Raw genomic sequence first — 27,524 nt, forward strand, 5'->3', positions numbered from 1 at the left:
GCTTGGTAGATCTTCCTCCATCCCTTTATTTTGAGCCTATGTGTGTCTCTGCATAGTGTTGGAAGTTCTGGCCAGGACAATCAGGCAAGAGAAAGAAATAAAGGATATTCAATTAGGAAAAGAGGAAGTCAAATTGTCCCTGTTTGCAGATGACATGATTGTATATTTAGAAAACCCCATCGTCTCAGCCCAAAATCTCCTCAAGCTGATAAGTAACTTCAGCAATGTCTCAGGATACAAAATCAATGTGCAAAAGTCACTAGCATTCTTATACACCAATAACAGACAGAGAGCCAAATCATGAGTGAACTCCCATTCATAATAGCTTCAAAGAGAATAAAATACCTGGGAATCCAACTTACAAGGGATGTGATGGACCTCTTCAATGAGAACTACAAACTACTGCTCAATGAAATAAAAGAGGACACAAACAAATGGAAGAACATTCCATGCTCATGGATAGGAAGAATCAATATCATGAAAATGGTCATACTGCCCAAGGTAATTTATAGATTCAATGCCATCCCCATTAAGTTACCAATGACTTTCTTCACAGAATTGGACAAGACTTCTTTAAAGTTCATATGGAACCAAAAAAGAGCCCGCATTGCCAAGACAGTCCTAAGCCAAAAGAACAAATCTGGAGGCATCATGTTACCTGACTACTACAAGGCTATAGTAACCAAAACAGCATGGTACTGGTACCAAAACAGAGATATAAAGCAATGGAACAGAACAGAGCCCTCAGAAATAATACTACACATCTACAACCATCTGATCTTTGACAAATCTGACAAAAACAAGAAATGGGGAAAGGATTCCCTATTCAATAAATGGTACTGGGAAAACTTGCTAGCAATATGCAGAAAGCTGAAACTGGATCCATTCCTTACACCTTATAGAAAAATTAATTCAAGATGGATTAGAGACTTAAATGTTAGGCCTAAAACCATAAAACCCTAGAAGTAAACCTAGGCAGTAAACTTCAGGACATAGGCATGGACAGGGACTTCATGTCTAAACACCAAAAGCAATGGCAACAAAAGCCAAAATGGAGAAATGGGATCTAATTAAACTAAAGAGCTTCTGCACAGAAAAAGAAACTACCATCAGAGTGAACAGGCAACCTACAGAATGGGAAAAATTTTTTTCAATCTACTCATCTGACAAAGGGCTAATATCCAGAACCTACAAAGAACTCAGACAAATTTACAGGAAAACACAAACAACCCCATCAAAAAATGGGCAAAGGATATGAACAGACACTTCTCAGAAGAAGACACTTATGCAGCCAACAGTCATGAAAAAATGCTCATCATCCCTAGCCATCAAAGAAATGCAAATCAAAACCACAATGAGAATACCATCTCACACCAGCTAGAATGGCGATTCATTAAAAAAATCAGGAAAAAACAGGTGCTAGAGAGGATGTGAAGAAATAGGAACACTTTCAAACTGTTGGTGGGAATGTAAACTAGTTCAACCATTGCAGATGACAGTGTGGTGATTCCTCAAGCATCTAGAACTAGAAATACCATTTCACCCAGCCATCCCATTACTGGGTATATGCCCAAAGGATTATAAATCATGCTGTTATAAAGACATATGCACACCTATGTTTACTGTGGCTCTATTCAAAATAGCAAAGACTGGAACCAACCCAAATGTCCATCAGTGACAGACTGGAGAAAGAAATGTGGCACATATACACCATGGAATACTATGCAGCCATAAAAAAGGACAAGTTTGTATCCTTTGTAGGAACATGGATGCAGCTGGAAACCATCATTCTCAGCAAACTATCGCAAGAACAGAAAACCAAACACCGCACATTCTCACTCATAGATGGGAATCGAAAAATGAGAACACTTGGACACAGGAAGGGGAACATCACACACTGGGGCCTATTGTGGGGTGGGGGAAGGGGGGAGGGATAGCATTAGGAGAAATATCTAATGTAAGTGACGAGTTAATGGGTTCAGCACTCCAACATGGCGCATGTATACATACATAACAAACCTGCATGTTGTGCACATGTACCCTAGAACTTAAAGTATTTAAAAAAAACAAAAAAAAAGCAACAACAAAAACTCATATACTTTAGTAAAAATAGCATTAAAAAATTTAAAATGTTGCCCTCATGATCTGGCACAGTGGCTTATGTCTGTAATCTCAGTGTTTTGAGAGGCCAGGGGAAGAGAGTAGCTTGAGCCCAGGAGTTTGAGACCAGCCTGGGCAACATAGTGATAACCTGTCTCTACAAAAAATTTTAAAAATCAGCCAGGCATTGTTGTGCACACCTGTAGTCCTAGCTACTTGGGAGGCTGAGGAAGAAGTATCACTTGAGCCCAGGAGTTAGAAGCTGCAATTAGCTATGATTGTGCCACTGCACTCCAGCCTGGACAACAGAGTGAGACCCTATCATGAAAAAATAAATACAATAAAATAAAATATTGCCCTAGAGTAATATGTACTTAGTATAAAATAAACTAGTATCAGAATAATTAGAATGAGAAAAACAGAGATACAGAAGCGATATGAGACATGTGGAAAACAAAAAGTAAAATGGCAGGCATAAATTCAAATATATCAAAAATATTTAACTAAAGTGATTTCAGAAATTCAATCAAAAGATAGAGATTTTAGACTGGCTGTTTTCTTATTTAGTTAACTATATACGATCTATAGAAGATGCATACATATGTATACATATGTGTGTGTGTTAATATATATACATGGTTTATGGAAGATACTTTAGATTCAAAGATACGAATAAGGTGAAAGTAAAGCAATAAAAAATATATCATTCAAACTGCAACAAGAAGAAAACTGGAGTGCCTATACTAACGTCAGGGAAAAAAAATAGATATTAAGAGAATAAAATATATATTAAGAGAAAAAATGAAACAGTTACTAGAGGAAAAGAAGGATATAATTATAAAAGAGTCTAACTGTCAGAAAAGGTCGTGATTACAAACATATATGTGTGTGTGTGTGTGTAGATGCATGTATATATACAACTAACAACAGAGCCTTAAAATAATGAAGCTAAAAAATAATTTAAGGGAGAAATAGCTAATTCAGCAATAACAATTAGAGACTCTAATATTCTACTTTCAACAGCAGATATAACAGTTGGCTGGAAATCAACTAAGATATAGAAGATTTGAACATTTTAAATCACCTAGAAATAGTAGATAGCTATAAAACACATTACCCAACAACAGCAGAATAACCTTCTTAAATGTACATGGCACATTCTCAAGGATAGACCATATCCTACGATATGCTATAAAACAAGCTGTAATATATTTCAAAAAATTGAAATAGGCCGGTCGCGGTGGCTCAAGCCTGTAATCTCAGCACTTTTGGAGGCCGAGACAGGCGGATCACGAGGTCAGGAGATCGAGACAATCCTGGCTAACCCAGTGAAACCCCGTCTCTACTGAAAAATACAAAAAAAAAAAAAAAAACTAGCCGGGCGAGGTGGCAGGCGCCTGTAGTCCCAGCTACTCGGGAGGCTGAGGCAGGAGAATGGCATAAACCCAGGAGGTGGAGCTTGCAGTGAGCTGAGATCCGGCCACTGCAGTCCAGCCTGGGCGACAGAGCGAGACTCCGTCTCAAAAAAAAAAAAAGAGAAAAAAAAAGAAAAAAGAAAAATACCAACTACTGAAATTGATTCAAGAAGAAATAGGAAATCTAACCTATAACAAGCACAAAGATTGAATCAGTAATTAAACAAACCAACATAAATTAACACTATGAAATGCCCACGCTGAGATGACTTCATTTGACATTGTAACAAATATTTAAAGCAAAATTAAGAGTAGTTATTCACCATCTCCTCCAAAAATAAAAGAGCAGGGAACATTTCCCAACTCATTTTATGAGGCCGATATTACAACAATAGCACAACCTGACAAATCACAAGAAAACTATAAGCAAATCTATGTTTTATATTTTCAATCCCTCTATATACCATTAAACTTAATGAAAAAGAGGCAATTATATAAACTCTGAATAAATGGAAGTATAATGCATAGACTTAAATATTAGCCCTTAAATTAGTTAAAATATTAATTCTTCCCAAATTAATTCACACAAGAACCCTCAACACAGTATTACAACAAATTCAGCAACATGTAGAAAGATTTATACAGCATGACCAGATGGGATTTATCATAAGAATATAAGGTTGGTTTATTTTTTTTAAAATCAACTAATGTAATTTACTTTATCAATAGAATAAATAAAAAAGAAAACGCATGATAATATAAATAGATGTAGAAAAAAAAGCATGTTACAGAATCTCACAACTATTTATGAAACAAACACTCAACAAATGAAGAATAAAAGAGAACTTCCACAATCTGATAAGGGAAGTCTAAAATAAACAAGAAGAACAAAGAAACATAACTAACATTATACTTAATGGTGAAAGGCTGAAAGACTGGAATTTTAAATCAAAACTGTGAGATAACACTTTACACCCACTTGTATAGTCTAATCATAGAATTTCCATGTGACCCAGCAATTCTACTTCTAGTGTAGACTCAAAAAAATGAACATACATGTTCTTACAAAAATTTGTATGTGAGTGTTTGCAGTTTTGTTTAAAAGAGTCAAAAAGTTGAAACAACCCAAATGACCATCAACTGATGAATGTATATATAAAATTTGTTATATTCATGCAATGAAATGTTATTCAGCAATAGAAAAAATGAATTACCGATACATGCTTTAATATGGATGAACATTGAAAACATTTTGATAAGGAAAAGTAGTAAGCAAAAAGACACATAGAGTAGTGCTCAACAAATACTTGTTTAATGAAACAATGATTTTCAGAAGCTTTTTATTTATCAGGAAAATTTTCCTTAATTTTGTGATAAAATTTCCTTTTTTTCTGATGTTGTGATTCTCTTTTGTTTGCCATTATTTTTTGACATCCAGAAAATCTTGGGATTTTTGCAATTGAAATTATCAACACTTTAATGAGTTCTTGATATTGTCTCATAATACTAACAATGGAGCCCAGCAAATTTTGCAGGTACAAGTATTTTATGTAAAATTAAGTTTTTCCATATCAGTTGCAATATCTAGAAATTATATATGTGATACTACCTGTTATAATGTCAAAAGAAATGCAAAATCTTTAGAATTAAAAAAAAGTTCTAATTCTCTGTTAAAGAGACCCTCTATGTACCACTAAGCTCAATGAAAAAGAGAAAATTATATATACTCTGAATAAATGGAAACATAATGCATGGACTTAAATATTAGGCCTTAAATTAGTTAAAATATTGATTCTTCCCAAATTAATTCACACATTTAATGCAACAACAAAAATATTGCAAGTTATTTTAGACACTAATTATCATGTTATATATATTTATGAATAACGTTTTCCAAATTATAAAGTTATCTTTGAAAAGGGACTAATGGTGTGGGTGCCTTTAAAGGAAAATAATAATAATAATAATAATAATAATAATAATAATAATGGGTCAACAGAGAGCTCTAACAACAATCCAAGTATATATGGGATCTTGATATATGAGAAATTCGGCTATAATTTCGTTTGAACATACAGGGTTCTTTAGTAAATGGTATTGAGGAAATGACTTATTATAAGACCTTAAATGAAACTGGATTACAACTTTATACCTTATGTAGAAGGAGACTCTAAATATGTATAGGGATCTAAACGTAAAAGGTAAAATTATGATATAAATGAAAGAAATGTAGAAAAATATCTTTGTGATTTGGGGATGGAGAAATTTTTCAATTAAACTCAATTTATAAGGCAAAGTAATGACAGTATTATAATAATAGACACGAATAATGGTGATGATGATAACAGACACAAAATTAATGAATAATGTATAAACATTTTCTTTTAAAATGTATTGTAAATGGGTACAGATTAAAATTCATAATATTAATGACGTGTTTCAAACAGGTCAGCATATTACCACATTTTTTGCCCTGAAATGTTCAAAAGTTTTTTCTGGGAATTTATAAAATGTTTAATGAGCCAAAGAAAAAATCATACCAGCCATATTGTTAGTTAAGACCAGGAAAGATTTGCTAAGTATGGGATGATAATTTCTGTTTTTTTGTTTGTTTGTTTGTTTGTTTGTTTGTTTGTTTTTGAGACGGAGTCTCGCTCTGTCTCCCAGGCTGGAGTGCAGTGGCCGGATCTCAGCTCACTGCAAGCTCCGCCTCCCGGGTTTACGCCATTCTCCTGCCTCAGCCTCCCAAGTAGCTGGGACTACAGGCGCCCGCCAACTCGCCCGGCTAGTTTTTTGTATTTTTTAGTAGAGACGGGGTTTCACCGTGTTAGCCAGGATTGTCTCGATCTCCTGACCTAGTGATCCGCCCGTCTCGGCCTCCCAAAGTGCTGGGATTACAGGCTTGAGCCACCGCGCCCGGCCGATAATTTCTTAATACCATCCCCCGACTGTGAAGTGTTCATGACTCCCACCTCTTTTTGAAGCCTCAAATTTATGTCTAAGTCACCAATCCCTACTTGCTACCAGAAATACTATAACAGAATGAAATATCTTCATTTGTACATTTATTATTTATTGAATATCCTCTAATTGGAATATACTGTTCAAAACGTTATGACAGTGAGACATGATATCTGTTCCCAGGTAGTGTACTATACATAGGTAAGATTATATACTCTTCAGAACACATCTCATGGTTGTTCTATTTTATTTAAAAAGTGAACATATTTTTTAAAGTACTAAAATAATTATTTTTTTTTCACTTTCTGAACATACAAGTTGCTTGATTATAGCAACGTGTCTTCTGGCTTTCTTTCTGGAAGCTTTAAATTAAACCTGTTTCCTTTACAGCCTATTTTAGGAGATTCACATTTTCTGTGTAATGTTAAATATATCCAAAACATAATTTTCAGTTATAAGCAAGAGTTCTGTTTCCAAGTGCAAAATCTAAAAGTCCATAAGAAAATCAGGTATAGTTTCAAAAACTATTTCTGTAGAGTCAGGAGGCTTGTAAAAATAGAGCTTTATGTGAATTTGGCACAAAAATATAGTATAATTTGACCAGGATTTTCTTAAATTATTTCTGATCCAAAAAGTCTGATAATTATTTATTCCAAGACTATTGTAATTTCTGCCATGATGTCAGTGATTTTATTAACAAATTGAATAGTTGTTTTAGGTTTATTTATTTAATTTGGCTATACTATGCAAACTTTTCTGCCATCAAGTAAAAGTTTTATATGCTTGTATTTTTTACCTTCAAAACAAAAAAGATATTGAACTACATATGAAAGTATCATGCGGGGCGCGGTGGCTCAAGCCTGTAATCCCAGCACTTTGGGAGGCCCAGACGGGCGGATCACGAGGTCAGGAGATCGAGACCATCCTGGCTAACACAGTGAAACCCCGTCTCTACTAAAAAATACACAAAACTAGCCGGGCGAGGTGAAGGGCGCCTGTAGTTCCAGCTACTCGGGAGGCTGAGGCAGGAGAATGGCGGAAACCCGGGAGGCGGAGCTTGCAGTGAGCTGAGATCCGGCCACTGTACTCCAGACTGGGCAACACAACGAGACTCTGTCTCAAAAAAAAAAAAAAAAAAGAAAGTATCATATTGAATGTATTTTTGGGTTTGGGCCAGTCTTGATACCACTAGATCAAGTGTCTAAAATCTTTTTGTCTAAAGCACTTACATACACGGATATATTTTCTCTGTTATGCTCTGGAAAACCAAATAATCTTGGTTCTTAAATCTTTGTAGTAAAATGATATAGAAATCATTCATTTAAGCAATTCTAGAGTGCATATCATTGTATTTCCCGTCACATACCAAAATTATTATGACAAACTTCATTAAATGAAGCATTTTTCAATAATAAAGTTTCAAGTTTCATATGGGTTGGAACTTAACTCATCTATACACAATTATCTCTCATATATTTTTCCCAAATACATACGTTATATATTTAAAATGAAAGTTTGACTATATTATAGCTTCAGGTTTTATGATTTTTCATCCTTTAATTTCATATCTCAAACAATAAAATGATTTATGCATGTTATATAATTTTATACTACCTGAGTCAGATTTTTATTTAAATTTATATTTCAATAGTTTTTATTGATATAACTCTTTTGCATTTCTTTTCAAATTATATTCTAAGACTTGGAATTTCATGCACCCTTTTATGGAGAATCTCTAAAAGGTGATCTTTGTCTTGAGCATAGCTTATTCAAGTTTAAAATGCATTTGTGGATAATATTAACACATTAATTGAGCATCCACAGTTTATAAGGTATTTGGGTCATAACTTTAGGACTCAGGATAGTAAGTAAAGGAATACATTGTATTTTTTTCTATTCCTAGAAGTTTTTTCATTAACAATATAAATCATAAAAACTAATAATTATAATATTTTCACATTAGGTCATATTTTTAACTTATAGAATTTTACCTAGTAGGCTTCTGCTTTTTACTTTTTGTATTATTCACTATTTTCCCATTTAACTGTATTTTAAAATTTATATATTTAATAATACAGTTAGCAATACATCCGTAAATTATTTTAGTCCAATTTGATATCTCAAAGAAAATTTCTTTAAATTTACATAATTTCAAGATATCAATAACATTTGTAGGTTACTATAATTTTCATCAAAATTTATATTTTATCAAAATTGATGTATTTCTCCCTGAAAAGCTTTCAATCTGATAGCCATTTATCTTAGTACTCAATGCCAGTGTACACATATATATTACAATTTATTTGAATTTATTAATTATGATGACAAAATGCTTGACATACTAGTACATGGTTGGGTGACAAGTGATGAGTGCTTTTGTAAATTGGAGAAATTTATTTTAGCTCAGTGATTTTCAGGGAGAGTATTTTGTCTTCTAGAAGCATCTTGGGAATTTCTAGAGTCATTGTCAATATTCAGAATAATTGGCTGGAACAGCTGACATTTAGCATGTGGGTAGTGAATGATGAATGCTATAAATCTTTCAATACACAGAACAATTCAGGCAAAGAAAACGTTTTCCATGGATTGCACAATTTCTAAAAGTCACAGCATAAGTTAATGTGTATATAAAACCTACATATAAATATCTAAGGCTAGATCTGAATTTCAGGTCAGATATTGGCACAAAATATTTTTACACAATTTTAATAATCATTGAATATATCAGGAATAAAGATTTTATGTTAAATCAATAAATATTATTTTTCACTCAGAAATTTCTTAGAATTTGTTAACCATATTGAAAAAAATACATCATCCTACTTGAGTGTCTAATAGGAAATGACTATTAACAGTCTTTATTTATGGCTACCAAACCCAAGATAATTCTGTGTATGAGTACAAACAGCTAACCACTTCAGTGTGTCTTCTAGTTTAGTCATTCCTTAGTATCTTTGTATAGAAATAGTGGTCTTATAAATTAGTGGTCTCATACTTTTTATATTAGAGTTAGGGAATTATCTTGGTTTATTTTTAATATTAAGTGTGTAGGTAGGATACATGATGAATTCCATTTAATGAAGTAAAGTGTGTACTACAAAAACCAGAAATGTACAATTAACAGAAAATATTGGTCTGACTGATTTTAGTTTATCTGTTTCAAGAAGTACAAAGCTAAGTAGATTATACACCTTTAAAAATATAACTAATAGAAGATCAAAGCCAGGCAAATATTTCAAAATTATAACAAATAAATCACATTACAAACCAATTCACCAAATAAAGAAATAAAACACAATTCACATTTCAAAATAAAAAAAATTATAAACACATAAAAGATATATTGGTTATTAACATCCATTAAATTACCTCAAAAATCAAACTAAAACAGACCAATTCTAGGTTGTTTAAGAGGTTCATTATAACAATTTGACTTAGAAGGATTAAAAAACATGTAATAGAAAAAATTACTGGAGAGATCCTAACAAGAACAAGGCTGGAACTACAGACTTGATGTATCAAGGTGGAATTTCAGACAGAAAGTGTTAAACCAGATACAAAGTAGTTTTTATTTAGCTTTATGTTGACGTACTGAAAGCAGTTTGCATTACAATCAATAATACCTGCTATTAATTTAGGCTCCTAAAAGTATTTAAGTATATGAAAAAATCAAAAAATGAGGTAGTATAAATTGGTAGGAAGACACACAATTATTGTGGTTTATAGATATGATTATGAATATAGTAAAATAAAAGAATTGATTTAAAAAACGTATTAGAAATAAAATAATTTTATATTGTGGTCTACTGACAAATCTTCATAAGAAATGTATAGATTTACAATAAGAAATAAATGTCATTTAGAAAATAAAATGAAGACAAATATCTTATTTATAATAGTAATCCAAAACATAGAACACATAAGAATAAACTGTTATAAATGCATAGCAAAAGAAAATCTTAAAATTATAATGACGATTTATGAAAGATTATTAAATGCTTTCAGTTGCATAGCGTGTTCTTGGGTAGAAAGGCTCAATGTTTTAAATATGGTAACTCTAAATTCATATATAAATTCTACATGGTCTCATATAAAATAAAAATGAAACTTTTGTTTTGCTATATGTATAAAGAGGATAAAAGTTGAAAGAAAAAAACTATAAGAGTATGAGAAAAGATATAAAGCAAGGTATTAAAATATGTTCTTGGGTGTTAAACACCTTCTACTGAGGCAGACTGTGACTCACATATATGAGTCATATGCGTATATATCTTATATATAAATATATGTACTTATCTATATGATTTTATTTTATTATAAATAGCATTTCTAATCAGTGGTAGAAAAGAAATTACACCATTTAAAAATTTATCAGATAATTTGAAGGGGTGGCCTGCCCCTCCATACCTGTGGGCGTTTCTCCTTAGGTGGAAGAGAGACTTGAGAAAAGAAATAAGACACAGAGACAAAGTATAGAGAAAGAAAAAGTGGGCCCAGGGAACCGGCGCTCACCATACAGAAGACTCGCACCAGCACCGGCCTCTGAGTTCCCTCAGTATTTATTGATCATTATCTTTACCATCTAGGAAAAGGGGAAGTGGCAGGATAATAGGATCATAGTAGGGAGGTCAGCAGAAAGACATATGAATGAAGATCTCTGTGACATGAATAAATTTAAGGAAAAGTGCTGTGCCTTGATATGCATGTGAAAATGTCTCCATAAACCTTTTTAGTGCATAAAGAGCAGCATTGCCACTAGCAAGTCCCACCTTCAGCCCTAAGGCAGTTTTCTCCCATCTCAATAAATGGAACATACAATGGGGTTTTACACCAAGACCTTCCATTGCCCAGGGACGGGCAGGAGACAGATGCCTTTCTCTATCTCAACTGCCAAGAGGCCTTCTTTCCTCTTTTACTAATCCTCAACACAGACCCTTCACAGGTGTCAGGCTGGGGGAAGATCAAGTCTTTCCCTTCCCACGAGACCATATTTCAGACTATCACATGGGGAGAAACCTTGGACAATACCTAGCTTTCCTAGGCAGAGTTCCCTGCGACCTTCCACAGTATATGTGTCCCTGGGTACTTGAGATTAAGAGAATGGTGATGACTTTTAACAAGCATGCTGCCTTCAGGCACTTGTTTAACAAAGCACATCCTGTACAGCTCCAAATCCATTAAACCTTGAGTCACCACAGCACTTGTCTCTTGCAAGCACAGGGTTGGGGGTAGGGTTACAGATTAACAGCATCTCAAATACAGAACAAAATGTAGTCTCTTATGTCTACTTTCTATATAGACACAGTAACAGTCTGGTCTCTCTTTCTTTTCCCCACAATAATTCATTTATGAAATAAAACTATTGCTTTCTAAAAGACAATGAGAGTGAGTATTTGTATATCTTAAATTGGGGAGGCTTTTCTAAACATGACACAAGATTGAGAAGCTATTAAAGGAAAAACAGATGCAGGTGTTATATTAAAATGCGTAATTTATAAAAGGCATGAACTCCAAAAACATTCAAGCATCTGGAAAAAAAACAGCCTGTTCCATTCTTGAGCAATACACAGAGCCCAGGGATGTGGTGCAATACTACAGAGGAGAAATTAAGTAAAAGGCTACTCCCAAAACAAAGGTAACAAGGTATTTTTCCCTATGCTACTCTAAAAATATAGGTGGCCAGGTCACTTCTCCTGACTGTCACTGACTGGATCTAGGTAAAAAATACAGACTGAGAGAGTTAGAGAGTTCTTAAACAAATCAGCCAGGTCTCTACTTGATCACAGTGCAATAAAGTTAGTCACTTGGAAACCATTCACAATGAATACGTGGAATTTCAAACCATATTTGAAATGGTGATTTATTTTTCAATATAAGTGGAGAGTCAAGCATAACCATATATGTTAAGAAATTCTCTTAACTTCACAGCCAGAGACCAAAGTCAGTTGGGGGTTAGAAGGTGGAGAGAGAATTCAGAGGAAATACAAAGACGAGAAGCATGTTAAACTTTTGAAAAAACTCCAAAACTGAAGATCACTGCCCTCAAAGTAATAAGGAAAAGGTAGAAAAAATAGTTTTCAGATCTACAATATGTGAACATTTTTAGTTCTCAAGAGGTCTAACCTAAAAATAATATACTTCACTTAAAATAGGAAGTCAAGTAAGGAAAAAGATGAGGAATTTAGGAAACTGAGGATGCAAACCAGAAGACAGGAGGTAAAGCTTTCCAGGATGAAGGTGAAGAGTCATCCCAGAAGACACTGTGCAGTGAGTCTACGGATCTAACCATTCACAAGACCCATTTCTAAGGACAAAAACACTGAGGCTGAGAGAATATTCAATGTATTTTGCATATTGAGGGACATGGGGAAGTAATGATGACTGGGTGCCTAGAATAAGTAAACAAAACTAAAAATAAAGTGATTAATAACTGCCAGGAAAACAAAAATGTTCTGTAAAAGTAAATATATACCACCTCTTTCAGCTGTATATGATACCACTAAAGACAAAATTATATACAATGCAGTTAATTTATCACAAAATTAACCTAATTTTATATTGGGAGAACGAAATAAGGGCTTAGTGTGATTATCTGTGTGTGTGTGTTTGTGTGTGTGTGTGTGCGCGTGTGCGTGCACGTGCATGCGTGTGTGTGTGTTTTGGGGTAAGGAGCAGTGTAAGAAATGTAAATACTTCTCTTCCATAGGATGACATCAATGAATAATGTTTAAATGTGCTTTTTTATTAAGTAATAAATGTAAAATATTTTATTTGGAAACATTGAGATAAATGAAAACACAAAAATAGTTAAACATCTTAAAGTAGTTATATATAGGTGTCATGATGAGTTAGAAATGGAAATGCACTGTAATATTTTACCCTCAGAAGACACTATAGTTATTCTATAAGAAATATTTGCATGTATTATAGGAATATTTACATAGTATTTTATGAAAATATAAATTAAAATAAACCAGAATATTAAAACTTGGAAATAAATTTAAAACCAAAATGCTTGGCATTTCAGAAATTTTGGACTAGTTCCAATGCATCAGAAGCGACACTTTCCTAAGAACATCTCAATGAGCTTTCAAACAATGGACATTAGAAAGCAACAGATTGCCGAGTTGCTTTTTGGGGGGGTCAGGGGAAGTTTGTGGTGCAAAGGAGAAGGAAGTGTTGATAGCTTATTTTCTTTTGTGCTAATTATAAAATTAGTGTTAAAAATATAAATTATTTAAGAAAAATCACCAAAAATAGATTGCTAATAAGAAACAAAAAGGTAAATGACCAGTAACTTTGCAAAAAAAGTGCAGATATTCATAAACACATAAAAATCATAGCAAAATAGGATAGGTTTTCTAATCAACCTGGTAAATACTAAAACGTTTTATGACATGCAGAACTCTCCAGTGTTTGGAAAGCCCAGCATTCTGAACATCAGCCTTTTAGAGAGGGCTTTGATAAGAACTATTAAAATTAAACATGTGATTTCCTTTTGATTAAGGTCAATTTTGCAAGGGATTTATCCTATGGATCCTCTTTACAGAATCCACTAATATATTTGTATGAAGACTTCCATTTCTGTATAAATATTAGCACAACAAATTAAAACACATAGTAACTACAGTGTCTTCTGAGGGTAAAATACTATAGTATATTCATATAATAGAATATTTGCAACCTTTGAAAACAAAATGTGCTAATTTGGATTGGTATCTCAGACATATCATTAAATGGAAAGATAAAATTTCAGAGTATTATATATTACTAAGATATAATCGGCCGGGCGCGGTGGCTCAAGCCTGTAATCCCAGCACTTTGGGAGGCCGAGACGGGTGGATCACGAGGTCAGGAGATCGAGACCATCCTGGCTAACACGGTGAAACCCCGTCTCTACTAAAAATACAAAAACTAGCCGGGCGAGGTGGCGGGCGCCTGTAGTCCCAGCTACTCGGGAGGCTGAGGCAGGAGAATGGCGTAAACCCGGGAGGCGGAGCTTGCAGTGAGCTGAGATCTGGCCACTGCACTCCAGTCCGGGCGACAGAGCGAGACACCGTCTCAAAAAAAAAAAAAAAAAAAAAAAAAAGATATAATCATTTTTGAGAATTTAAATATATATATATAAATATATATATGTGTAGGTAGGTTTATATTGCAGGTAGGTTGATATAGAAATGGTAATTCTAAACAATAAGGGAATGTGCCTATGTTGTGTCAAAAATAAAATTTGAAAAATTCCAAAATTGGGAACAAGTAGGTTGTTGCTCTAACTGCAACTTGTCAAATTTTAAAAAGACTAGTACAAAAGAAAAAGTATTCTCTTGAGGATGTTAAAGCTCAATAAAAAAAAATCAGGTCAATATAAAAATACATGAAATATTATGAAGTAAAAAAATCAAGTCAATTATCATTTCAAATTTGCTATGGCCAAATGCAGGTTCCTAGTTTCTACCCCAAATTTTCTCCTATTAAATTTTCCTCTTAATAAAAGGTGTCACTATCCCCACACAGCTCAGACTTAAAAAGGAATCATTCTTCATAGGCTATGTAGGTTTTAGAGACTTAAGCAAGATCCCAACAGATAACTGGCAAACTGTATTTCAGTTATTACAGTTTTTGTTTGTTATAGTATCTGATTGAGCTGGTACCTCCATATTACTCTTAATCTTCAAAAACACTCTCAATGACATAAGCTTCCCATATATAATTTAGAGTCTACCTCTTGATACCTTTGTTGAAATTTAATAAATTAGAGATTAGCTCAGAAAGAATTATAAAGATATGCTTTCATATTCTTGTAGATGATGTCCATTTAGGAAGGAATTCTCTAAAATTTTCTTTTCATTTTCATGGAATAACAAATAGCATTATGACTAAAACTTGTACAGTGGAGGCACAAAACTATATAATAATCTTGGCATTATATATAGGGTCCCATGTAATCTACCACCCCAATCATCAGAACACTGTTGAAAGTGAAAGAGCACTATTAACGCACTATTAACAATTTACAAAAATATGGTTAAACAGGCCTAACACAGGCTAATGTTTTTTTTTTTTTTTTTTCAGACGGAGTCTCTCTCTGTCTCCAGGGCTGGAGTGCAGTGGCCGGTTCTCAGCTCACTGCAGGCTCCGCCTCCCGGGTTTATGCCATTCTCCTGGCTCAGCCTCCGAGTAGCTGGGACTACAGGCGCCCGCCACCTCGCCCGGCTAGTTTTTTGTATTTTTTAGTAGAGACAGGGTTTCACCGTGTTAGCCAGGATGGTCTCGATCTCCTGACCTCGTGATCCGCCCGTCTCGGCCTCCCAAAGCGCTGGGATTACAGGCTTGAGCCACCGCGCCCGGGTTTTTTTTTTTTTTTTTTTTTTTTTTTTTTTTTGCCATGTGGCAGTTGTTTTGAATTTACCTAGGATTTTTTTTTTTTTTTTTCCGTATGTGGAGGGAGAAGAGGAAGTAACTGTGTTCTATGATTTTATTTCAGGCAACTTTGTTGTAAGAGTGTTTGATATAGTAAGTAACAGTTACTTGCCCGTTAAAAATGCATTCAATACTCTTCTGTGAAATAGATGTGCATCTGGGAATTTTGTAGATGAGGAAAGCAGGCATAAATATACTTATTTAACAAATGTTTGAAAATGATTAAAACAAAAGTTTTCTCTCCAAGACCAGTGATTTGAACACATCAAGGCATCCACTATATTCCTACCATTAATAATCTCAGTGATCCTTGACAAATTGCATTAAATGGCTAAGTTCTTTACAACTACAAGAAGAAAGGCTTGAACTAATTCACCTTTAACATTTTTGCTGGCTCCAAACACTTCCTGTCATTTAGAGTTATGAGTGTAATGACTTAGGTTCAATAGGTCAATTTTTATTAATAATAACAAGCAAAGTGATTTGACATTGCTCTTCTCAGCCCATTGGTATGTTTATATGATAATGTTAAGTGCCCTTTGAATGCTTGATAAAGAATACTTGAAAATTGTGATACTTTACTCATCACTATGATTTACATGTTTTTTTACCTTATGCTTTCTTTTTCACTTTATGTATGTATATAAAATATTCAAAGAAATGCATATGGATATGTCATGTAATGTATAATTATATTAAAATGATCTCATAGTTTATTTTACCAACCTATAATTATGCCTAGATATAAGGAGGACCCGAGAAAACTTATTCAATGTATAATGATTAAATACATTAGGTCTTGAACAGATGTGTGTGTGTTCCTGTGTACATCTGTATTTGAAAGGAAGAAAAAAGTGAAAAATCCTTGTCTCTCTAATTCCAGAAAAATATCCCCACTTTTGTTGATAGTCAACATGGTTCTCAACATTAAACCTAAAAATATTTAAAATACATCTACATAAATTGCAGACTATTTCACAATTATCTTCACATACAAGAAAACTACATAAAAAACTACTAGAAAAATATATTGGATAAATTGAAATTACTATGGAAAAATCTCCTCACAATTTGCAAATTAATTAAAAATGTATTTAAAAAATAAAAATAATGAATGCATAAATTATGTTCATGTATTCAAGATACAGATCTTTTAAAATTCAAAATACTATAGATTTAAAGAATAATACAAGAATAACTGGCATTGCCTTATAGCTACATCTTAAATAATTGCATTGAGTGACAAACTGAGTTTGAATAATCTCATATATATATATATACACATATGATTGTTGCAAAAGTAATTGTGAACTTTTCCATCATTTTCAATGACAAAAGCCACAATTACTTTTTCACCAACCTAAAAATATTTGAATACACACACACACACACACACACACACATTAACATAGGCAGAGTTCATGATGTTATGCCAGCTAACTTAGCAATTAAGTGGCAGAATGTTTTTGAGACTAGATATATTCAGCACCAAAGTTATTTTCACTCATAATTCTGCACAATAATCAGAAGTAATTTTGCCAAGAATTGACACTCTATGAAAATATTTTTAAAATGTACCCCACAACTATCTTCATTAAATAATTCTTTGTGTTTTTAAATAAATGTGTGATTTAAATACTTAAATATATCAATATAAAGTATATGACTAATTGGGTTTTTCATTTTTCTGTGTTTCAGATGCAGCTGTTCTCTTAGTTACATTGGCAGATTGTGTGTTGTCAATGTTGACTATTGCTTAGGGAACCAGAGTATATCAGTGCATGGCCTCTGCCTGGCCCTTTCGCACAATTGTAACTTTAGCGATCTGCAAAAATATGAAGGGAACATCTGTGAGATAGATACTGAAGATTGCAAATCTGTGTCCTGCAAAAATGGAACAACTAGTATACATTTAAGGGGATATTTCTTCTGCAAGTGTGTCCCAGGATTTAAAGGCAAGTATTTTTTTCCAGATAAATTCAATTTTCTAGTAAATAATGTTGTTAATATATTTATTTGATATATTTCAAATGTGTCTATTGATTGGTATTGTAGAGTGATTTCTTATTTGGCAAAGTAAAAAAAAAAATGCATTCACTTGAATAATAGGATTGCTTCTTTGGGCAATTTAATCTGACTACACAGCCTTGCTCATGCAAATAAGACTAATAAGGTCAGACTGAAGCATTGGGAATATGATGGTGTATGTCAAAGGTCTGAAGGGAAAAACAGGCAGCCATAAGCTCCAAATAATTTTGCCTAAACAGCTTAGAACTGCATTTCAACTTTCTGTTTGGCTGCATAAGCACATGGAGTGAGCACATGGACAGTGTTTTCTAGTTTACGAATAAAATTTGGTTCAGTATTGTCTAGGTCAGTTTGATGCCCTGACATTTATAGCATTTAAGAAAAGGTAAAGTCACAAACGTACTATATTCTCTGTATGGTCATAGAAAACAAGAGTCACAGTGTAGTAATAAGAAAATTTTTAACATTAAATCTCAGAAATCAAGCATTCAAATTTAATTACTTGATATTTTTATGATTGGTCTTACATTGATATGACTATTTGTAATAATTTCAAACTTATCATTACCTTATAAAAATCAGAACAGTGACCATATGGAAAAACAATTACATTATCACTTATAAAACTTTTTTTTTAAGTTTTGTCCAATTGGCTATTCCGTTTTCTTAAGCAGACCCAATTCAAAAAGTTATTTGGATTTTCATCTTAACATGAAAAATATTTTCCCTGCTTGGTATTTAAAGTAATATGTTGAAGGTTTTGGAAGCAATTTAAAGATAAGTTCCAAAAATGGAAATGATGATATCATTGGAATAAATGTATAACCATCCAGATTAGCTTTTTTAGGCAAAAATAAATTTGAGGGCAAAAATTCTGGTAAGCTTACTAAAAAGTTGGTCATTGTTACTTCACATTCAAACATGTTCTAAGTAAAAATAAAATTGCATAAATGTGCTAGCATTGTTAAAATATAGGTGTCTGTCTTAGAAAACATATATATCATTTCTTTAACAATCTTCCAAATATCAGTAAATATATAAGTAAGTAGTAATTTTACATAAAATAAAGAATGAATTTCAGTCTGCATAATGCCATTACTAATAGAAAATGTAATTTGCCATAATCCTTTTGCATGGCTAAATACGTGTGTATTTGCAAACATGATCAATGAGTCATCTATTATTTTATATATCAACTCTATATTGGTTGTACATTATATGATCATTAAATATATATTGTGTATAAACTATATAGTTTTACCACATATATACATGATACTTATTATTGGAGTATAATATAAAATTGGTATGGCCTACTCCTCTAGGTGGAGTTAAACCCAATTATGTTGCTTTCACTTTTCAAGTTAAACCCAACACAAGCTTCACAGGTCCATCTTATCAGCAAGGCCTGTATTTTCTATTGTGTCTTTTTTCTTCCCACTGATTTATAAAAAATCCTCTGACTTTCCTCAGTTCAAAATGTTCAGTCTTACTTCTAAACTCTTCACATAGTGAGATGTAAAGGAACTGATCTGCCTAAACTTTCCCAGGGATGCAGAGTTAATCCCACTGAAAGCAGAATGTTTTGGGGGAAGTTTAAAGCAGATGCCCCTCTTTCTCTCCAGCCCCCCTCTCCTCCTCTATCTGGTACCTTCTATTAGTTGTGTCTCCCTTCATCTTGAATTCTTCCCATCTGATTTCTCCCTTTCCACCTGGTTTTTCTCCCCATCATATATATGATCCTCCTCCTTCCCTTTTTCCTTTTCCTTTTGATTTCTCCTTGCTCTCTCCTTTCCCCCCATCCATTTGGTTTCTCTCCCTCCATCTCCAAACTCATGTGCTTTCTGAAGGCATTCGTTAACATTTTAAAAACAATGTTACCATGGCTTTTATATCAAGTATAATCACCTTTTATTTCCTTGATCCCCATCACATTTTTGGAAATTTTAGGCTTATACTCAAATTTCCAGATTAAATGTCAGTCTCTGTATCTCTAGTCCAGAGGATCACAAACTTTATGTAAATAGAATCACCTGGAGGTCTTGTTGCAACACCAATTATTGGCCCCACGTTAGGAGTTTCTCATTTGGTAGCTCTAGCGTCCAGTATGTCTGGGGTGATCCTTACACTGCTGGTCTGCAAACCACTTTAAGAAAACTGTTCTAAACCCAGTAAATTATATTAATTGAGAGAAGTTGTATGGATCCTAAGATGTAAAATTCACTTTTGAGTGTGAACTACCATGAAACAGAGCATGAGGAAAGCAGCTAGTCCAATCTTCTCTTCAGAAAACCGCTAATCTCTGGAGTTCTTGAAGATGCTGATGCATTCATTTGGTAAGGCCGTATGCTTGAGTGAATCCTACAGGGTTTAAAACTGATTCCAATCAATTTTCTGAAACTCCCCAAAGGTTTTTAACTCTGGGAATAATTTCAAAGAATGTGTTTTTTTCAGGTTATAACCTTTTTGCAATTCCAATGTTATTTATATCTATAGTATTTTAGTAATGAATTCAAAATTGATTTTTTTTTTTTTTTTTTTTTTTTTTTTTTTTAGTTAATATTCTTCCCTTGTCCTTTTGACACTTTCAGCACCACTGTTCTCTAAAATTTTTTCATGGTCAAAATAAGACCATGAAAGTTTCTCATCCTTCTTGATTTGAGTAACCATCTTCTCATCTTACGTTTCTTGTAATTGCCTTTATTACCAGAGAAGTCTAGGAAGTTCTCCTTTAACCAATAGGAGGATTCAAGTTCTTACACAACATCAAGCCCAGCCGTTTCCTACTTGAGATAAGACTGAGATAAGTCTTATTGGTAGATTTGCTTGTTTTCATCTAATTTCCATGAGGCTGCTATCCTAAAGCAAACTCCTTTTCTGCTACAGTCTTATATATTATAAATTTGACTTGCAAATCTTTGTGATTCTATTCTCTAAAATGCCAGCCAGTCAATTTTATTCTATTTTTAGGTCTAAGTTACCTTGGCAACACAAAAACGTTTACATTCCAGGATTTTTTTTTTCCCCCATGGGCCCTTTCCTTTCCTTGTCTGCTAACTTTTATTTCTGTAGAAGTGTAGTAGCATGTTTCAACCACGTTTGCATTTCAGCTGGAACCCAGCTTCCACTATACAGTGCCAATTATTGATGCCTAATTTTCACTGTTCTACTATATTCCTTCAGGTTATAGTTTCATTTTCCCCAAAGCAGTCTATAAGTACCTAGAGGGGGTGGCGGGAAAGGAATTATATACAAAGAGAGAAACTTCTAAGTGACTTCGAACTTCTAGAGCACTCACTGGAGTGATCATACTGCCCAAGACTATCTTGTCCACATTAGAGTTGAACTACTTCATAGTGGATATTCAAAACTGACTCAGTTGGTAAGATTTTTACCCTTGATTGCTTCCTTCTGCATTCCAGTCTCTATACTTTGAATAGACATTGAATTAACCTAGACGTTATAATCACCAATTCTGTTAAGACCTCATGGATAGTTTTACAGAAAATAAATTTATAGTGTAGCCTATTTTGTGTTGTGATCTTTTAAAAACACCAATGCACAAACAGCATTGCTTTTATATCTTATATAATTGCTTTTATTTTGTATATAATGTTTTCTTTTGTAATTTATGCCTAAGAGGAGAAAGTAGGAGATATTATATAAGCCTGTTGCTTGTATTCATGGTTTTCCCCAAAATTTGACGTGATATAGTCGTCTTCCTTCAGAAAAATATGTTGTTTTTAGTAACTGGGGTTGTGCCTTAAAGTCACTGTTTTTTTGTTGGTATCACTTATCCAAGCATATTCTGTCTCTCATGGAGCTGCATGTACATCCTCTCTTCATAAAATATTCCATTAACCTTTTGTGTCTGCTCAGGACTTTCAAGATGTATTGTAGGATCACATCAAGCTCAATTTCATCACTCTGCACTATGTTCAGCCATACTGGCTCTTAAACCACTCATCCAGTGGCTTAAGATCTCTGATGTAGGTAGAAGCAGTATCCCACTCTTTCGATGTACTGAGAATTTAGCTTCTCATGAAAATGAGCCTCATCTTCGAAGCAACATAACTCTTTTCGTAGAGTCCAAGATGAGTCACCACAGAGCTGATCTGTCTCTAGGAGTATTCATCCCTAAATTCCCAGAGATGAGCTCCTGGAGCATTTTCCTTTAGTTTTTGTCAACTTCCTAACCATTCATGTCATGAAAAGAACAACCTCCCTTATAAAATGTTAACAATGGATTTCATGTACATATGTTTATAACCTTCCTTTTTAAAAATAACACGTGAATGTTGGCCATTAGTATATATAAATAAGATAAATATACAACCTCACTTTTTATGGCTTCAAAGTATTTATTTAAATGAATGCACCTAACTTGAAGAAAATTGCTAAATCAAAAAAAACGTGAGGGGTTGTTGATTTGGTACAACCAAATTATCTGTGCTCGTTTACACTCCAACCAACAGTGTGTAGGAGAACCATTTGGTTTGCACCTTCACTATGCCAATTATTAATCATTATGGTTTTGACTTTCCTCCACTCTTATGTATCAGATTATATCTCATTTTGATTTTCACTTCTTGCAGCAGCAAAAACAAGGTCGAGTGCCTACAATGTGAAATTTTTACAGGCTCTTTACCATTTTTTCCTGAGAAGTGTATCTTACTTAGGTGCTATTGTTCTTTATAAATTTAAAGATATAACTTTTCTTACTATTTCTAGAGAGAATTATATCTACACATAAAGGTAGTTTATATTTTCTTTTTATTATTTACTTAATCGGTATTATGTTGCTGTTTAATACCATTTGATCAAGTTTCTAAGACAACGTACAATATTAATGGTGAGAGTAAACATCCATTTTTTGTTCCTGAATTTCAAAGGACTTTAGCTTTTGTTACCATTAAACATGGTGTTGGCTTGGTATTAAGGATATTATAAATAAGGTATCATTTCTAACTTAAAACACTTTAAATAAGAGTAGAAGGAGAATTAATAATTTAGCACAACAGCTGTTTAATAAACTGGCACTTTACTTTCATAATTTTTAAAGATTTTGCAAATTACACACACTCATGCACTAACAATTTTGGTCTTTTAGATGTGTTTATTAGAAGTTTTGTTTATGGCCTTACAATCTTTTGGTGACTTTATACAAAGACATGGAAAGTACTTCTGACTCTAAACTCTAAAATATTTTAAATGAAGTGGGTTAAATCATAATGGTTACACAAATTATGAAAAATCCTTAGGATTTGCTAAGAATCTGCTAACGTATATTACTGGAGTTACTTATAATACTCACATTTAAAAGTATAATTGTCATAGAATAACAGTTCAATGATATGTAAAATTCTAGCTATTCCAATAAAAAACTAATAAAACAGGAGAAAAACGTATAGACATGAAATCAAAATCAAATTTTTTTATCTTTTGTATTTTCTCTTATAATAGCTGGACTTTTCTTCATATCATTGTTATTTTCAAGAACTTATTTTCGTAGATTTATTCTCAAGGTTTTCTCTGCTTTTTGTTTAATACTTCATATGTTTAATGATAGAATCCTTTCTCTATCTTTACTAAACTTTACAATGCATTGTTCTTTGTGTTCTTTAACTTTTTTTTATTTTTTGTTAACCCTTAGTCAATTTATTATTGTCTTTGTTGTTTAATAATAACAAGTTTGGAGCTACAAATACTTTGGATGATGTTTTGCCTATTTTCTAAAAATATTAAATTAAAGTTTCTTATTTGTACTATTTTCTAAAGAGATTGTTATTTCAGACTTGATTTTCATTTCCACTTATGAGTTAATATGACATTTGAAAGAAAAGGCTTCTAAATTTACTTGGCAATACTTTTTACTCTTTTGATACTTTTTTTCAGTGTTATTGTATCATTAATAAAGAATAGGATTACTAATCATTGCTTTTTGGTATATTTTTGCTCTTCTTTTTTTGAAAAATACAGAAATGTAAAATTATTTCTTATTATTCTTCCAGTTGTAGAGAATTTCTAGCAACTACCAAGAGGACTGAAATGAAGGGTGCTGAGAAAAATTCCTAAAGTTTGGCAGAAATACTGCTATGATTTGTTAGTAATGTGTGAATTTAGGAAGGAGTTAGGAATGTTGGATTCCTATGACTCATCTGTTATGCTTGGCTTAGCATGTGATAATTTTTGAATAGTGCTTGGATATTTGGAAGAAATTTACCTCATGCATATACTTTAAAATGTCTTTTTTCTGTGGTATATATACCAGGCTGGGGGTAAGAATTACCTGAATAAATTTTTCTGAAAGCAGTATTTTGATGCTACCTCAAATATAACATATCCACATATTTGGGAGTAGTCCTCAAGAAAAAAAGGCAGTGTTTCAGTCTATATACCATACTGCCATGTGGTTTTAAAGTATAGCAAAATGTTGGAAAATTGACTATACAACATTTACATATATTTATAATAAACATAAATGTATATACATACACATAAACCCAATATAAATGAGTTAGAGGTCCTCATGCCAGTTGGTTTTAAGAAGTTTCCAATAGTTCTAAAATTGTGTCTTTTAAATTTTGAACTGTGTTATTTAGCATATTCTTAAAACTTTTGTTTCTTATCTTGTTTATTTTAATCCATTTTCATATAAAATAAGCAAAGTTTCTTATTTAACAACTATTTATAGGATAATACTTCTGCCTTTATCTTTTATTTGGAGACCTCACCTACTTTCCTTTTATGTAGTTAGTTTATATTAAGGTTTAAATATATGCCTATACTATTTGTTTTTTTATTTGTTTCATCCATTCTATGTTGTATTTTTTTCTTTTTATGTATTCTTTTTGATTGATTGTCAATCCAATTTCCTCTTTATTGATATGTACACTTATTTTTACTACTCTTTAAGTGCTTAACCTAGGGAATGCAATACTTTTAATTAGATTGCCATATTTCAATAGAAATTGGTACTTGTTACACATTCCACACAAGGTAAGGGTCATAAATATTTAACTGCATTTAATCCCCTTCACATATATGTACATATGTATTATTCCATATATCTTTAAAAGAGCAGGAGACATTGTTATTTTATACATCCAATATTAGATTTACCCACATTGTATTATTTTATTGCCCTTATTTATCTCCTACATTTGTGAAATTCCAACTAGTGTCTTTTGCCATATGTATGGTAACTTTTTAAGCAGTTGTCGTGTGTTGAATTCTCCACTCTCTAATTACCTCTTTCTTTCACCTTCATACTTAAAAGATGTTTGATGGTAGGAGGTCAATATTAAGTAAAATGAAAAAACTGTACCAAAACATACACACGCACACACGCGTGCGTGCGCGCATATACGTGTGTTTGTATCTATGAACATATATATACATATGGGTTTGTTTGTATCTATCTTGTATTCTTAGTCCTATAATAACTTTGACTCCTCTTTGTCCATTCCTATATATTTTTTAAAGCACACGCTGGTACAAAGACTTTAGTGGAAGACTCAGACAACTATAATACAAAATATTTCCCATATTTTTTGTCAGAACTTGAGCTATTCACTCCAGATCTGTATTTATAGGATTCCCTCAGACATAAGTTTGTCATTTCCTACAGGTCATTTATATTCCTTACATTCTGAAAAACAGGAAATCGAAAGAGGGCTAGACATATTTAACAAATTTAAAACTTCCAATATTTTAAGACAATTATTCTGCTACATAATTTTCATTTTATTTAACAACTAATACATATTTAGTCCTATTAATAGAATACTCTTCTAAACAATGTCTGATGAAATTATTGATGAAATCAAGGAAATAAAGTTGGGCATTATATTTTTGCCTACTTTGATCTCAGAACTTTGAGTGTACTGAAGGCTAATCTAACCAAATAGAATATGGGAACACTAGAAACGTTTTTGAAAGGTAATATTAAAGAAAAGGTTTTGGGAGAGAGAACAGTTTTTCTTCACTTTGGAAGATTCTTATGTGTCCTTTGTGAATTTAAATATTTAAACATCTTCCCATAAAAAGGCAAAAAAACGAAAATTAAGCAGAAAATTTGTGACTTTTTAAATGGCAAAGGAATTACAGACTCATGGAAAGTAGAGTGTGTTATTACAATTAGATGGCAGCTCTTTAGTACGACACGTTTTTTTTTTTTTTTTTTTCATAATCTGATTTAATTCTAAATTGGTTTCCCCCAAACTCATTAAAATGCAAAAGCTATACAAAACATTGTTGGCATAATTATAAAATAATTTCCTAAATGTTGCATTTCAGGAAGAAAAAGGTTATGTGCAGGAATTTAATTAGTGATCTGGCAACACAAAATATTTGATGTTGGTTCTAATTGTATGCACATCTGGGATTTTCTCCAAAAGAACCACATTTTCAAAGGTTAAGCATTTATATTAAAGTGTTATAAAATAACCATCTTGGGAAGTGACCCCAAGGGAAATGACCAAATATATTCATCATAACATGAAGTATTTGTAATGATACGTTTAGCATTTATGCTGAGCCCATTTCTACACTGTAGAGTGTTCCAAAGTAAATGGTAGTAAAATTATAAGTGTGAGCACCATTCATTCTGTACCAAAGTAGCTAAAGGAGACTTGGTTTCTGATTCTGCTTCATCTAAATATAAAATATCTTATTATTTTTTTTTCAATTTTCCCATTATTTGTGTGTAGACATTCTATTTCCCCTCTGTATACCTGCCCTATTTTACTATTAGGAGAAATACTGCAAGGATCTTGAGCTTCCTGGGGGAAATCCATTATATTAGTATAAGGTGATAACATTACTGAGCCCAAGACTTTTTAAAGCTGCTCCAGGCTTTACGTAATTTCATTTTCTTACACATTCCCATTGAATTTAAAAGAATCCCATTAAGAAATCAATCAACAATACAGCAGCCATACAAATGAACAAAGGCAAAACTAAAACCCCGTTCACTACTTTTAAAATTAGTTTTTCAATTACCTGCTTTTAAATCAAATATCAAGCAGCCCAAGACCACAGATAATTTTTAAATATGGTGTTTTAATTTTAATATGAATTTACACAACGTAACTAAGTAGCATATCACTGAGACTTTATTTTGATAGCTTGTTTTTCTTCCCTTTGTATTGAGAACATTTTTATACTCTCAAGGAAAGAATTACTGTTCTTCTTTGGGTAGAATCTTTGGTATTCATTTCTATGACTCTTATGTACATAGATAATATAATTTCATCAACATTAAAGACATCACATGTTAAGTTTTGAAGATACATGCATATTTCTATGGGTTACTGGTCCTGATTTTTAATTCAACACATGCAGAAATGTATTTTTAAAATTTTAATCAAGAATCTGTCTTGGTGGATCATCAATGTCTTTTGCCTGTGGTATGAGACAATGCAATATTTGAGCTGATTCTTCAAAGTTGAAAGTGATGAAACTGAGTCTTCCAATAATCCATGAAGTTCAAGGTAACTGTAAACAAGAAAGAAGTTAGAAAAAGACAAGTCTACATTTGGCAGAGATTGAGATAATGTACAAGAGACCAGCTTGTTAATTTGGAAGTGTGATATATGT

The 27,524-nt window shown here is 32.7% G+C and overlaps 1 protein-coding gene across 3 annotated transcripts in view; it reads left to right on the plus strand.

The window, feature by feature from the left end:
- The window catches only part of EYS (eyes shut homolog), a 1,930,870-nt gene that overhangs the window by 194,535 nt on the left and 1,708,811 nt on the right, over window positions 1-27,524 (plus strand). For 2 of the 3 annotated variants that reach the window (XM_030928557.1, XM_030928558.1), the window contains exon 9: window positions 17,595-17,851. In XM_030928557.1, the coding sequence (XP_030784417.1) occupies window positions 17,595-17,851 (257 nt within the window). Of the gene's footprint in view, window positions 1-3,549; window positions 3,553-4,105; window positions 4,194-17,594; window positions 17,852-27,524 lie in introns of those variants that run through there. The other variant, XM_030928559.1, reaches the window with a different exon arrangement.

The sequence above is a fragment of the Rhinopithecus roxellana genome, chromosome 4, assembly GCF_007565055.1.
Source record: "Rhinopithecus roxellana isolate Shanxi Qingling chromosome 4, ASM756505v1, whole genome shotgun sequence".
Taxonomy (NCBI): domain Eukaryota; kingdom Metazoa; phylum Chordata; class Mammalia; order Primates; family Cercopithecidae; genus Rhinopithecus; species Rhinopithecus roxellana.